This window comes from Papaver somniferum, chromosome 8 (genome assembly GCF_003573695.1).
Source record: "Papaver somniferum cultivar HN1 chromosome 8, ASM357369v1, whole genome shotgun sequence".
NCBI lineage: Eukaryota > Viridiplantae > Streptophyta > Magnoliopsida > Ranunculales > Papaveraceae > Papaver > Papaver somniferum.
Window position 1 is genome coordinate 17,793,564 of NC_039365.1, and position 13,866 is coordinate 17,807,429.

The following is a 13,866-nucleotide window of genomic DNA, read 5'->3' on the forward strand; positions in this document are numbered from 1 at the left end:
GCTCGAAAAGTTGCTCGGGGCACCCCCGGAAAAGTACTAAAGGCACCCTCATTTTGGATAAGGGCATCCCCAAGAACCCCAGCTGTTAAAGGCTCTCATACTCTGGATAGGGGGCAACCATCATCTTCCTCATTTGAAACTGTGGCGGGAAAATGGAGCAGTGAACTGAGAGTTCAAAATCATGAATTTGACGTGATTTCTTGAGATTCAATGGCTGAAACTGTTTGGGAGTGTTCATTTGGTCGAGACAGGATTGGTATGGGCTTTGGAATCGGCTAATTTGGCTAGATAACTCGCGAGAAGAAAGCAGGCATGCATGGGAGAGTTATTTCACAGAATTCTGTTGGTTTTGGATAGTTGGAGCGAGTCTACAACGTCTATCAATCAGTTTGGAGTGTGTAAACAACAGCTAGTTGCGAGAGAAGTTAAAACAGGGAAGAAAATCCCTATCTTGCATGCAAATATTTCTTTTATTGATTGCCGAGTAATGGAAATTTTTGGGGAGTAATAAGCGAGATTTCTTGGTCATGTTCTCTATAAAAGAGTTGCTGGGATGTCAGAGAAGGGGGACGGAGAGTTTGGAGAAGAACAGGGCGTAAATCAGAGCTGCAGAGAAATCTTTTCTGCTGCTGCATATGCTGAAGAACACGAAGAACATCGACCCAAACAAACAGTCGTTAAGCTACAGTGTTAGCGACATAGTACTTGTATCGTTCTTTGTAACAGTTGGTTTGTAACAAATATAATTGTTACAAACCCGGTTTTTCATCGCTTCTCCCTTATTCATCCTTTGTAAACCCTTCGAGCAATAAAAATGATTTTTGAGCGTGTTTCCAACATGATGATGAGCTAATTCTCCCACAACCAAGGCAATGAGGAAGCTATTTACGCATGAATAATTGGTAACTATTTTATTTTCTCTAATTTATAATTCACTCAATCACTGCTTTTGCAGAGTTTTAAATTGTTTGCGTAATTTTCTTAATTAGTTGTGATTCAATATGATAGGTTATACTTTGTTTAGTCAATTGATAATCTATGCTTAGGGAATACAATTAACATTTGAGAATTTGCCTGATTATTTGTGAGTTAAGAAATAAGGGAATACAATTAAATTGAGTAAGAATTAAATCGAGAGATCGAGATATTACACTCTTTGATATACTTTATTCTAGATTGAGTCTGACTGTCTAGTTGATTCTCTAGAAAGTGTATTGGAGTAAGTCCTCTCAGATTGCCAAACGAATTGTTGGGTGTGGTTGTTAGACCCCCACATTTTCAGGTTTTAAAAATTTGAAGTTCTTCAATGAAGCTTTGTTAACAAAGGTTGCTTGGAGGATGATTCATAATAGAGAGGCTAAATGGGTTCGATTACTAGAAGCCGGATATTTTTGGAATGTTGATCATCTTTCTGGTAAAGTTAAACAAAAAGGAACTTAGATTTGGGACGGTATTCAAATCGGTTTGCAATGGATTCTAAGGTTTCATGTGTGGGAGATAGGGTATGGAACCCAAGTTAGTTTCTCAAGGCATAATTGGTTTGGGGAAGTGCCTCACAAAGATTATCATCTACCTGTTTGTAATTCTCAGACAGGAGAACTGAAGGTTTCAGACTTTATACACCATGAGAATCATGTTTGGAAGGTTAATATATAAGTTACAAGAATATTGTTATTAGATCATTTCTCAGACGAACTCGCAAGCGTTGCTATCTGAATCTTGTTTATCAAGTTTAGTTGATCAAAATTATAAGTATTGATTTCTAGTCTACCTATAGGAGTTTCGGACTAGGATAGATTGTGTAGTTGAGATTTAAACTTCATGGCGCTTACAACTGAAGACGAAGATCTACTGAAGAACTCGGAGGAACTTCATCAACAAAAGGTATGTGGAGACTCAAACTGATCTATCACTCAGAAGTGTATTATATTCTACTCTATCTCATATTGAGACAAATTCGTGTAATTATATAAACTTTCATATCATACACATTTGTTATTTCGAGCTGAGTTTAACTCGCTTATCAATTTCTCGAAATATGTGTTGGTAGGTTTTTGTCTTAGCTACGTTCATCATGATTCTTGACATGTTTAGTTGAAAACAATTTATTTGTTGGAAACTAGATTATACGTCAAGAGATGATCATGTGGAAATTTCCTTGAAATATCTCACATGATTTGTGTGAGACAATCATTTGATGTCGACTTGGAAAGTTTCATATTGATCATTCGATCACTTGAAAATTGCTTATTAGCTAATAGTTTGTGTGAGACAGCCATTGTGGTCTTCTAAGAATGTTTCAATGATTTAAATGGGAGTTTAGAACTAAAAACCATGTCCATAAAACATCACAGTATGCGTACTTAGTGTACAAAATGTGTTAGTATGATTCAGATCCGGAACCAAGTTTACATACCCGTATGTGAATGGTTTTAACTGTTAAAGTCCGGTAACCAAGTTTTCATACCCGTTTGCAAATTGTTCTATCTGAGTTATGTCTGGAACAACAGTTTGCGTACCCGTTTGCAAACTGTTGGTCAAGACCAAGTCCGGAACTTAAGTATGCATACCCATTTGCAAACTTAAGTGGCTCAAGTTCTAAAATCGTCTAAGTATGTTTTCATACTCATGAACAAATACATTTATATAATAAGGAATGCAATCTTTGCAAACCATGGATTAAATGTTCCTGAATTGATTCTTTTGAATTAATCCGATTTTGCTTCAATTGGATCATATATACTTCTGTGTGATTGTCAACAATTGAACAACTCTATGAAACACAATTAGATTCATTTTATTATCTTTCATGATTGATTGATCATCATATTTGATCTAGGTGTTAGATGAATGTGCTTAAGATTAAAGTGTTCATATGGATAACTTTGATTAACTATTATTGATCCAACTTAATATACACGTCTAGGTACTGTTACCCATATCTAAATGAGAGTATATTTCATTTGTGTGTGACAAGCTAAGAGCATCAAACGGTGGAGAGATATTGCTTTGGTTTCAAGCAAACTTAGCTTGTATCTTAAATCATATTTTAATCTAACGGTGAATATGGAATGCTTTGCTTCTAATCTAACTTAGCAAACCCTGATTTAAAAGGTTATGTAAAGGAGAACTCTAGCAACTTGGAAACCTAATACCCACACCTCATGTGTGATACTAGTTGCGACTAGAGTCGATTCTCCTTTAACCTAGGTTTTTCCTAAAACCATTATAGGTTAACGACTTAAAGACTTCATTGGGATTCTGAAGCCAGATCCAACTATTTTCTATGTAGTTGTGTATTATGATCTTACTTTTTTGATCGTATTGAGTACTATCTTCTCTAAGATTTGATCGAGATTTATCTCCGATAGGTAAGATATAAAAAGTAATCACAAAGCTCTTCATATCATTCTTTGTGCTTCCATAATAACTCGTTCTACCACCATATAGTTAAGTTATTGTGAGGTGATTGATATTTCAAGTCTGTTCTTCGGGAATATAAGACCGGATTATCAGTTGGTTCCTGTGCACCTTGATTTATCATAAGACGGAACAAAACTTCATAAGTATTTCTGTGGGAGACATATTTATCTATCTGAATAGACTTTGCTGTGGGAGACAGATTGGTTTATAAGTCTTAAACTTTGGGTCGTAGTAACTCTTAGTTTCGGGTGAGATCAACTAAGGGAATCAAGTGCATAGAGTCCTTCTAGGATTTAGAGGCGTAAGGAACGCGACTATACCTTGATCAATGTGAAATTTTTTCAGGGCTCAACTACATTCTATTCCGAAGTTAACTTGTAGTAGGCTAGTGTCTGTAGCGGCTTAATACAGTATGGTGTTCAAATCTGGACTAGGTCCCGAGGGTTTTCTGCATTTTCGGTTTCCTCGTTAACAAAATTTCTGATGTCTGTGTTATTTATTTTTCGTATTATATTCGTTTATAAAATTGAAATATCACAGGTTGTCCGTAATTCAATCAATTGGTAAATCCAACCTTTGGTTGTTGATTGAAATTGATTGATGCTGGATATTGGTCTTTGATACCATCCAAGTTATTTATCATATTCAATCAGGCTCATAGATTCATATTTGTTCGTTGCAGATTGATTTGAGAAATAGAGATATAATTATTGGATACTTTTACGTGATTGAGTCTGACTGTCTAGTTGACTCTCTTGGAATTGTGTTGGAGTTGTCCATACAGATTGCCTAGCAAAATATTGGGTTTGGTTGTTAGACCCCCGTGTTTTCAGCTATAACATGCCGACATGGGTGACCCAAACTTGTCATGTTAGGACAAACACACTCTTCTTCAAAGTTCCCCAACTCAAAATGTTGTATTTCATACATTATCTTATCAATTGCACAATGCGAAACTTTAAATATAATTCCCCTTAGCCACGAATTATCCAACCATTTGGTGTGCTTTTTACTTCAGATTTTTTTTAAAAGACTTCGTAACTCTATCGTGATCACACAGAAATACACATCCATGGCTTTGAATACCGTAACTAACCCACCATTACAACTATTAAGTTTCCTTTTCAACCGATTGTGAGATGACTCCACCGTACTTGTAGCTTGGTTGTCAACGTGCTTATATTAGTTCGTGAACGCCACTACAAACTTCTCTTTGTGCGGATCCAACCAATTATTCAACAAATACTTCACACCACTTGGGTAACTTATTTTCAAATGAGCCACTAACATACGATCTCTATCCTCATATTCATCCACGGTGATAGAATGTGTCAAGGTTCCCCACTCTGATTTGAAACTTTCTCATTTTAGTTCCGCCAACTTGTCATTCTTCTTAAATTTCTTTTTTATTCTCTCCATTTCGCTTTTCTTTGTTGAACGGATAATGTGCAAGAACTTAGTTTCAATACTATTCCACGAATGGAACGTGCAAAGAAGGTTATGACATCCTAGAAAACCCTCTTTATTGCATTCATCAAAGCTTGTTGCTTGTCGGTAATAAACACCTTTGTAGTATATCCCTCTACGTAGAATAACTTCACTTGTTTTAGTGCCGACACATAGCTGTCTTTGAGCTCATCTTTCAAGAAGAAAAAACCAACACTAAAAGGAGAATTGGTAGAAGTTTTCCCGTCAATGTTCAACACCAAGAGCTCATACTTGTTTGTTTTGTATGTGAAATCTATTAGAAGCACTTGATGAGGGCACCGTGCCAACTTTACAAACTCCGTATGAGCCAATAAAATAAGTTATGTTTGTTGCTTCTCATCTTCATCGTGAAAAACCGAGTAATTATGCTTCTCCCCCAAATGCCTTAATTGTTGCATTTCGTTCCTTTGTTCCCATTGGTTATTCTTCAGTTTTGTTCTTGCGTTGTAGATGTTAGCCAAAGTAGAAGCATTTTGAGGGTTTCTTTGCTTTACGCGATCGATGATATCAATGGGTTTCATACGATTTTGTATCATTAAATATAAGATATTCTCTTATTTTTCAGTCAGCCGTCCAACATAAGGGTGTGTTAGAAAACTCTCCGCTATAGGGTGGTTGTGACTACCGCATACAACTTTCTCCAAAAACCACATGTCTTCCGCGTTGATCCTAAATTGAAGCTTGAAAGGGCCTCAGGTCTTCTTAGTGAAAGTAGTGTTCTTCCTTTTTGTCTTTCCTTCATACACGGAAGCCTTTTTTGCATGACTTTCATGCTCTCCACTACACTCTCAAACCATTTGAAAGTTACGTCCACTGGTGAAACTATTACAAACTATGATACACATAATCAATTTTTCTTGTTCTCTGGACCACTCATTTGCATCATCTTTCTCCTTTCATGTCTACCAAATAGGTACAAAAAAAAGTTAGAAAACAAATTTAACAATATGAAATTTCTAGTAATGTATTCCAAAGAATGAATGAAAGACGTATGTATTCATTATTAACCTACCAAGTCGGTTAAATAATGAAGTGTATAATCTTCGGTTAGAACTTCATTTGCTAAAGGTTGTCCATCCATTAGGAAAGGTACATCTACCTGGACCAAAATATACACACATTAGCGTAAAACAGACAACACAATGACACCATTAATATAACTACGGTTGGTAAATCAAGTTTCGAAGTGAACCTTAAATAGTTACGGTTGGTAATGAAAGTGTCGATACCAACCGTAAGTACATCCCAAAAACCGTAATTTAACATTTCCAACCGTAGCAATAATTTGACCACACACAGAGTAAATCATGGTTCACATTTATACTCTAAAATGAACCGTAAACAAACTTACGGTTGGTGAAGTTACTAACCGTAACTAGTGCAATAACTACATCCATGCACATAATATGTTACGGTTGGAAACAACTAAACGACATCAACAACCGTAACTGAGTTACGGTCAGTCTCGAGTATTTATCTGCCAACCGTAACTGGTATTATTATGATTGGGATTTCCCAAAATTTAACTAGTTACGGTGGGTAGTTCATCATGTAGAAACCATAACTAGTAATTACGGTTGGTTATATGTAAAAATACCAACCGTAAGTCACTCTGAAAATGTAAAAGTTTTGATTTTTTTACGTACTTTAGATAATTTTAAGCAATAAAAAGCTAATTGGACGTCTTGTCAAGATTTTCTTCCCACATTACAGATAAGTCGCCGACTTTTTTTATTCTTTATAAGATCCTTAACATAGACAAAAAGGTTAAGAGTTTTACCTGCGCAGTCGAAAAAAATGCTTCCAAATCTTCTTTGCAAAAGAACAGTATATGAAAATATGGTTAACCGACTCCTCAACAGTCTGGCATAAAATACACTTATTAGGAATAATGTCTCCCATTGTTGAAACGATAGCATAGAGGTGCTTCAGCAGATTGTCAAGAGTTGGCAATCTTTCGAGCACATCTTGCCATAAGAAGAACGTGAACTTTGTATGCCACCTTCTTGACCAAATATGCTTTCAAGGGAAGTCAGGAGAAGTTAGAAATGATTGATCCTGGACAACCTGTAAGTTGCAAGCTGATTTGACTGACAATTTTCCACTTTTATACCTAACCCAGTACTATAAATACCCATTCAGGGGACTTTGTAAGTGTAGAAAGAATGGAAAGAAGCCAAAACATTAGAAAACGAATAAAAGCCTCATTTTCTCTTCTTCCATTTGTCTAGTATAAGTTCATTGTGTTTAGCGTTCTTAGTACACCAGTATGGTCTTCCTGTTTGTAATCAACATAAGTATATATTATGCCTATTGAATTGATAATCATATTACACGTTATCAAAACGAATTATTCTACGACAATCGCCATGGGGATGACGTTACGGAAAAGGATAATTATCTGCAACTCTTGCACATTTTATTTAACTATTGTTAAGTAATTTATGCATACAATTTTTGTACTATCTAATTTCATTTCCTATTTTGATCGGGACATGTTACTGAGAAAGTTGGACATTGTATTGTGTTTTGTACGTGCTATTTGGAGCATAGGAAATTATACGGTATAAGAAGAGATGTCTAAAATAGGTATGTATTAGCAACGACTCATATTTGTGATGTTATTCGATTTCCGAATTTATCCAATCAACAGAAGATTTTTCCGCATCCTTTTGGATAGCGTCGAGAATAAAATTACCTTTGTTGGTACACTAATGATTTTTGTGGTGTTAAAGATTTTCATATCAGCAGAGCCAGGAATTGTTGCATCCTGGGGGATAGCAAATATTTCTTTGCTATAATAATCTTTGGAATTCAAAGCCATTCCACCAAAGGTCGAAATGCGATGAAAAATGAACACCGGGTTAACACGGTTATCCAGTCTCTATAGACGGTCCTTGAAATGACCTACAATTGATATCGAGACAATTTATTTTAAGGTAAAAAATGTGTTCATGTTTCAACTTTGATAAATTAATATCTCGTCGTCCCTAACTGACAAAGTTGGAGATTTGTCGGTGTTATGTTAGAACCGTATATATTACATTTTGAATGTTTACTTCCTTGTTTCACTATTGATTTTGTGGTAAATAATACGGATTAATGTTAGAGAAGATGTATGCACTGTATAAAATGTTGCGACTACCACTAAGGAGAGCCGCATATCTTGCGCTCTTATGTGTTCCCACTAGTTTTACGACATGCATAATATGCGCCAATTATATGCATCGACGAAGCTCTAAGAAGGTAGTGTCTAGATTACATTTTTGTGCATGGTGCAACAACAACAACGAGAGTTGCATATTTTGTATGCGCCTCATAGATATACAAACGTCGAGCAAGAATGAGTGTCTCATTTCTAATTGATATTCAGAGTTAATATCATGTCTTCTCCTCGCCTGAGCTATTACCTCAAATCACAAATGTGGTGAATTAAATTTGCATTTGTACCTATGCAAATAAGTATATTGTTGACAAATGAGGAAGATGCAATTGTGGTAGGCATTTTCTTGAAAACATGGGTACTTCTTTGATTGACATTTATTATGAAAATTGGAAAATTGAAAAAGCATATAATAAATTCAATACCAAAGATTTGATCGGAAAAACTCACAAAAGTCTTGGATCATGAAAACATATAATAAATTGAATACCAAAGATCTTTTAGGAATCTTGAAATATCTAATTGAATACCTCGGATTTTTGTGGAATTAAATATCCATGGTTTTGAACGCCTCGGATTTATATAAAACTATATAATTCTTATTTAAATACCACGGACTTATACAGATTCTCAATAATCTATAAAAATCTAGACTGAAGACATTCCTAAAAGGGTTTTGACTTTTTTTTTTAAAAATTTATATTGTTTTCTTTTTGTTGCGACATTGGACAATGTCCACAGAAACTAAAAAACTACTCGCACTTCCCTCATGAAGGTTCTTACAGCAAGGTCATCATTATTCAACGGACGAATAGCATCCGGAGGTTGGTTAATCCAAACACCTTCTAACACCTTTTGTTGCTCCACCTTTAGCTAACCAATCATCCACCGAATTCGCTTCTCTATATCTTTGTTGAAAGATAATAGATTCAAAATTTATATCATTAACCAATGTATCTTAACAGGAAAAAAAAAGTGATGTCCCTAAAAATATGTAGCCCAAGGTTGAACTTTGGCCACTTTGCGTCGAGGCTGACCCCGGTGGTGGAATGCAATATGTGATTCTTCTGGGAAGGTTGTACAAGAGTTAGGCTTCTGACTTATGCGTAAGAAACATCCGTTAACAATTACGAGTTATGTTTTGTTAGCACTGAGATTTTTCCCCCCCACAACCCAAGTCATTATCTCAGTTCCTCTGGACATTGTCATGCAGCTTTTTTTGTGGAAAGCATTGGCCGGAGGTCTTTCGCCTTTCGAAACCAACATCCGCCACCGATGCAACTATGATCCGAAGATTGTTATTATGCTCCAATATCATGTTACTTTAGATTCTCGGCTTACCAACATAAGTATAATTGGTGGATCTTGAGGTATTATATCCTCTTATGTAATAGTCCTTTAGTAATTTAATAAATTTCATGTTTCAAAAAAAAAAAATGTTAATCTTGCCGAATTGATAGTGGGTGCAATTTTTCACGATTAAGTAAAAACGTAAAAACTACATGAAATAATAGCGCTTAGAGGGCACTGAGATTTGTTGGATGTTCACATTTGCCTCGTGGTGAATCAAGATGGGCTAGAAATTGGTCCCTTGCCCCTGGTAAACCAAATTCATCATTCTCCGAGCTACAATGGAACCATGTAAAAGACTTGACTAACGACTCCATTTGACCGTGCAAACAATTTGTTTCCTTCCACTTCTGCACGCATATAGATAAAGAAAAAGTTACCGAAGATCTAACACAAATGGTTTCGTGGTGTAGTTGGTTATCACGTCAGTCTAACACACTGAAGGTCTCCAGTTCAAACCTGGGCGAAGCCAGTCTTCCATTTTTTGTAAAAAAAAATGGTTCAATTTTTTTTTTTGTCTCGTTCAAATCTTGCAAAGCGTTCTATTAAAATTTTCTTTTAGTAATATTTCTGAAAGGAACTTGCCGCATCCAAGAGGCAAGAGCATACCCCTCACATTAAGAAATCTCAGAATTACCAACAGTGCGGTGCTAGCCAAGTCGAGTTGGAGATATGCAAATGAACATAATACTTTACGGAGGAGAGTGGCGCAGCAAACTGCATAAGACCAAATCTATGTTAAGCAACTTTACCTCATGGGAGAGGGTTCTGGAAAGGCATTCAGCTCAAGTACATAATGGAAAAAGACTGTCAGCCGGTTTTGGAGTGACAGATGGTTTGGTGAGACACACCATTCTGCATCTCTCACCAACTAGCTTTCAATGCGGCTGCAAGCAAAAATGCCACAGTACGGGAACTAACAGACAGTGACAACGGGAGATGGAAGGTTCAACTACTTCATCAACCATCAGATCAGCAAGCACAATAATACCTTAATCTGCTGCAAAATTAGGGAGAAAATTCAACGATCTGATCCGACTTATTTTTAGGCAAGTCACTGAAACTCTAGTTTCCTTGACTAAAGTATCGCCAGTGTATTCAATATAAAAGTGCAGTTACTGAGAACAATGGTATATACACCAAAAGAATATTAAGCAATTATTTAAAGAATACATGTCAGAAAAAAAAACAGCATACAAACTGTATTTCTGTAGGATATACACAAGGACAGGAAAAATCTAACATAAACACACACAAACTTAACTCTCATTGTTGTAATTCGTAAGGATATGCAGAGATGATAAGTGATCTTCTTGGCATCTAATCTATAAAGACTACGTATGGATGTACACAATTGAAACCAACCGAAATTTAAGAGAGAAGTAAGATCAGAGTGCCATGAAGAGAATGGCGCCTCTGCCTCTCTATGTCAATCAATTGTCGCACTTCCATCTTGAGGTTCTCACACAGCTGAGATAATGACACCAACTGCAATGATCGTTACCATTTTCCCCTCGAAACAGCATCACAAGTCCCACCGTGAATCTGAAACCACCACATTGGGAAAAGGAACTGATGATTAATAACACGATATAGAATTTGGATGAAATTTTTCAGTATAAAATGATGAAATTACATAAACGAAAAGACGATGAACAGGGTAGAGTATTACCCAACGATCAAAAGAGCCAATCCGAGGAAACAAAGTACCCACTGGTAGACCTTATATTTGGATTTAACACGAACATCGGCTGGGAGGTTCCGGCGTTCCATCCAACCAAATTGAGGTCGGAGCAACAATACAAATCCAAGCAATAGACCAGTAAGAAAACCACCAATATGTGCATAATTGTCAACATGAGGTAGTAATCCAACAGCTAAGTTGATAACAATGATGAAGATAAGCGTAATCAAAGCTGCAGCCTGAAAAGGGGAAAGGATTGACACTGTAAGTAAGATGCAGTAAGTAAAGGTAGACACAAAAAATGACCAATAGACCCAGTAACCAATAACATGGTGATGACATATGACCCCTGAATGCTTGTAGAATAACTGCAAATCCATAAAAACAGCTAGAAAATACATTTGAGTGCACTCCACTTTGTACCAATTGAAGATAATATTCAAAAACTATGAAGCTTACTTTATTGGCATATATAGTCCAATTTGTTAGAAGCTCTGACAGCATGGCTCCAAGAAGTCCAAACAAAGCACCAGATGCACCAACGGAAATATTGCCTCTGATAAAAAGAGTAGAGAGGACACTTCCACCTATGCCAGCTATGAGGTAGATCGCACCAATCCGAACTGAAACATCGTACCATCATGAAGTGTTAGGTTACTTAAAACACTCACTTCTGAAATTGAATTGGAGACCAATTTTCTTATCTTTAGCATTCAAAGAAACAAATTGTAGCTACAGTCTATGCAAAACTGAAATACTTACTGAAACCAAATTGCTGCTCGAGACGAATTCCAATGAAGACCAGGCTCAGCATGTTTGCAAGAACGTGAATGACACCCGCGTGCAACCATATGCAAGTGAAAAGTCGCCATCCTTGATTCTCATGGACCACTTTCTGCCATTGAAGGGCTCCCAACTTCTCCAATCTGTGTAGTCATGAATAAGACCAGAACAGAGTTAAAACTTTATGCACATGAAGAATACAGGGGATTCATAGATTTATTTCAAGGAAACACTGAAATCGAAATGAAAGAAGAAAACAAGGAGTCATCCACAACAAAAGGAGTTTACAAAATTGAACCAGCAAAACAAAGACAAACCCACTTATATTACTAAATTACACCTACTAGTCCTCTGGCTAATGAAAAAACTTCCTACATTCCTCTTTTTCCTTTATATTCTTAGTAGGAAAATGGCTTTACTCAACCAGCAAAAGCATGTTACGAAACACAGACAAAAAGAAACACTACCAGAGAAAAGATTGTTTCAGATCCCAACTTGGATTGAACAGAACAAGCCAAGAACATAATCAAACAAACGAAATACATAATTATTTATCACCCAAATCTATGTAAGATTAGGTCATCAACTTGAACAGTTCTTCCCCAAACTTTAAAAACAAAAATTAACCCAAAAAGAATCCAAACAGTTCTCCCTTACATCAAAGTAAAGTTCAACCAAACTAAAATTCAATCACTAACAAGAACAATCCATCACAATTGACTAAAATCATCACAATTAAGTATAACCCTAAAACCAAATTCACCAACAATTTCATCTCCAAACATCAAAAAAAAAAAAAAAATCCTCAAACCCCCAAATTCAAACCAAAAAGTTTCATAAAAAAATCACACAAAAGTGAAATTGGGAATATACTTACGTAGCAGAAGAAGGACCAAAGAGTGGATTCTCTTTAAGCGGTTGAAAAGAAAACCTTCCAAGACCTCTAGCAAGACATTTAGCACCAGAGAAACCTCTATCTCTATCATTAATATGTTTAGGGCAATCATTAATATACATAGTTACGATGAACATAACTATATTTGCTACAACAAACATAGGTATCAACCATGAAGTCCATCCACGTTCTGAATTATTCTCATGAAAATACGATGCTGATGAAGCTTGGTAATTATTCGCGTAATTCGGATTGTTAACACCATTATTGTTCCCTCTGTTCTTATTTCCACCTCGTTCTAGATCTTCAGTAGCCATAACAAACAGCACCAGAGAAGAAGAGATTGATTGATTGTGTATTCTGATGAAATGAAGAGTTTAATGAAGTCGGTGAAGAGAAGAAGTAGTCTTCTTCTTCTTGTGTATCTTTAAAGGAATGTAATGTAGAGAAGAATAAGAAGGGAGTTCGTGACGGTTTCTAATTTGGCCCTCGATGTCTCTCTCTCCACTTTCTCTATCTCTCTAGATTAAGTCTCTTTTTTTGTTTAACGAGAAAGTAGGAAATACTTTTTAAGTAGTTATTAATCATTATACGAGTGGGAAATGTTTGTTTTGCCCTTTGGTGCCTCTCGAGTGCCAACTTTGGAAGAGTTGTGTGCGGCGTGCCGGCCCAAATCCAATCATAAGACCATGAGATCTTTATATTCATCCCATCGATCAGCTGATCAGTCCCGGCTTGATGAGCAACGCAATCTAGCCACATGTTGTTTCCTCCACAAAAGAAAATTGATAGTTTCCTATTTTATCAACTCGACCTGAAAGAAGTAATATAAAAATGCATAAAAAATGGCGTAATCGAAGATGTGAAATTGTTAAGGTGCTATATCAGAAAAAATATATGTAGAATTATTAACATTATTTGACCAAGTTTTTGTTATAAAAATGATTTCACCCGACTCAAATGACCCTAGACTCTTAAAATTCATAGTATGCACTGGACCAACTGTAAGCGCCACAATTATCTTAATTTAGTGTGGGTGGCCATTTGCCACAGAGGATAAAACCGTAATTGTGATCTTCA

At 36.1% G+C, this 13,866-nt stretch overlaps 1 protein-coding gene and 1 non-coding gene across 2 annotated transcripts; one reads left to right on the forward strand and one right to left on the reverse strand.

The window, feature by feature from the left end:
- The first annotated feature begins 9,822 nt into the window (after positions 1-9,822).
- TRNAV-AAC lies at positions 9,823-9,896 on the forward strand. Its single transcript has one exon. It is a non-coding gene; the product is annotated as a tRNA-Val (tRNA).
- A 645-nt stretch (positions 9,897-10,541) lies between these two features.
- LOC113304414 (RHOMBOID-like protein 2) lies at positions 10,542-13,312 on the reverse strand. Its single transcript, XM_026553519.1, has 5 exons — positions 12,769-13,312; positions 11,871-12,034; positions 11,568-11,731; positions 11,097-11,347; positions 10,542-10,969 (listed from the first exon to the last, which is right to left on the reverse strand). The coding sequence occupies exons 1-5, from the start codon at positions 13,101-13,103 to the stop codon at positions 10,858-10,860; spliced, it is 1,026 nt and encodes a 341-aa protein (XP_026409304.1). The 5' UTR covers positions 13,104-13,312; the 3' UTR covers positions 10,542-10,857.
- Between the last annotated feature and the right edge of the window lie 554 nt (positions 13,313-13,866).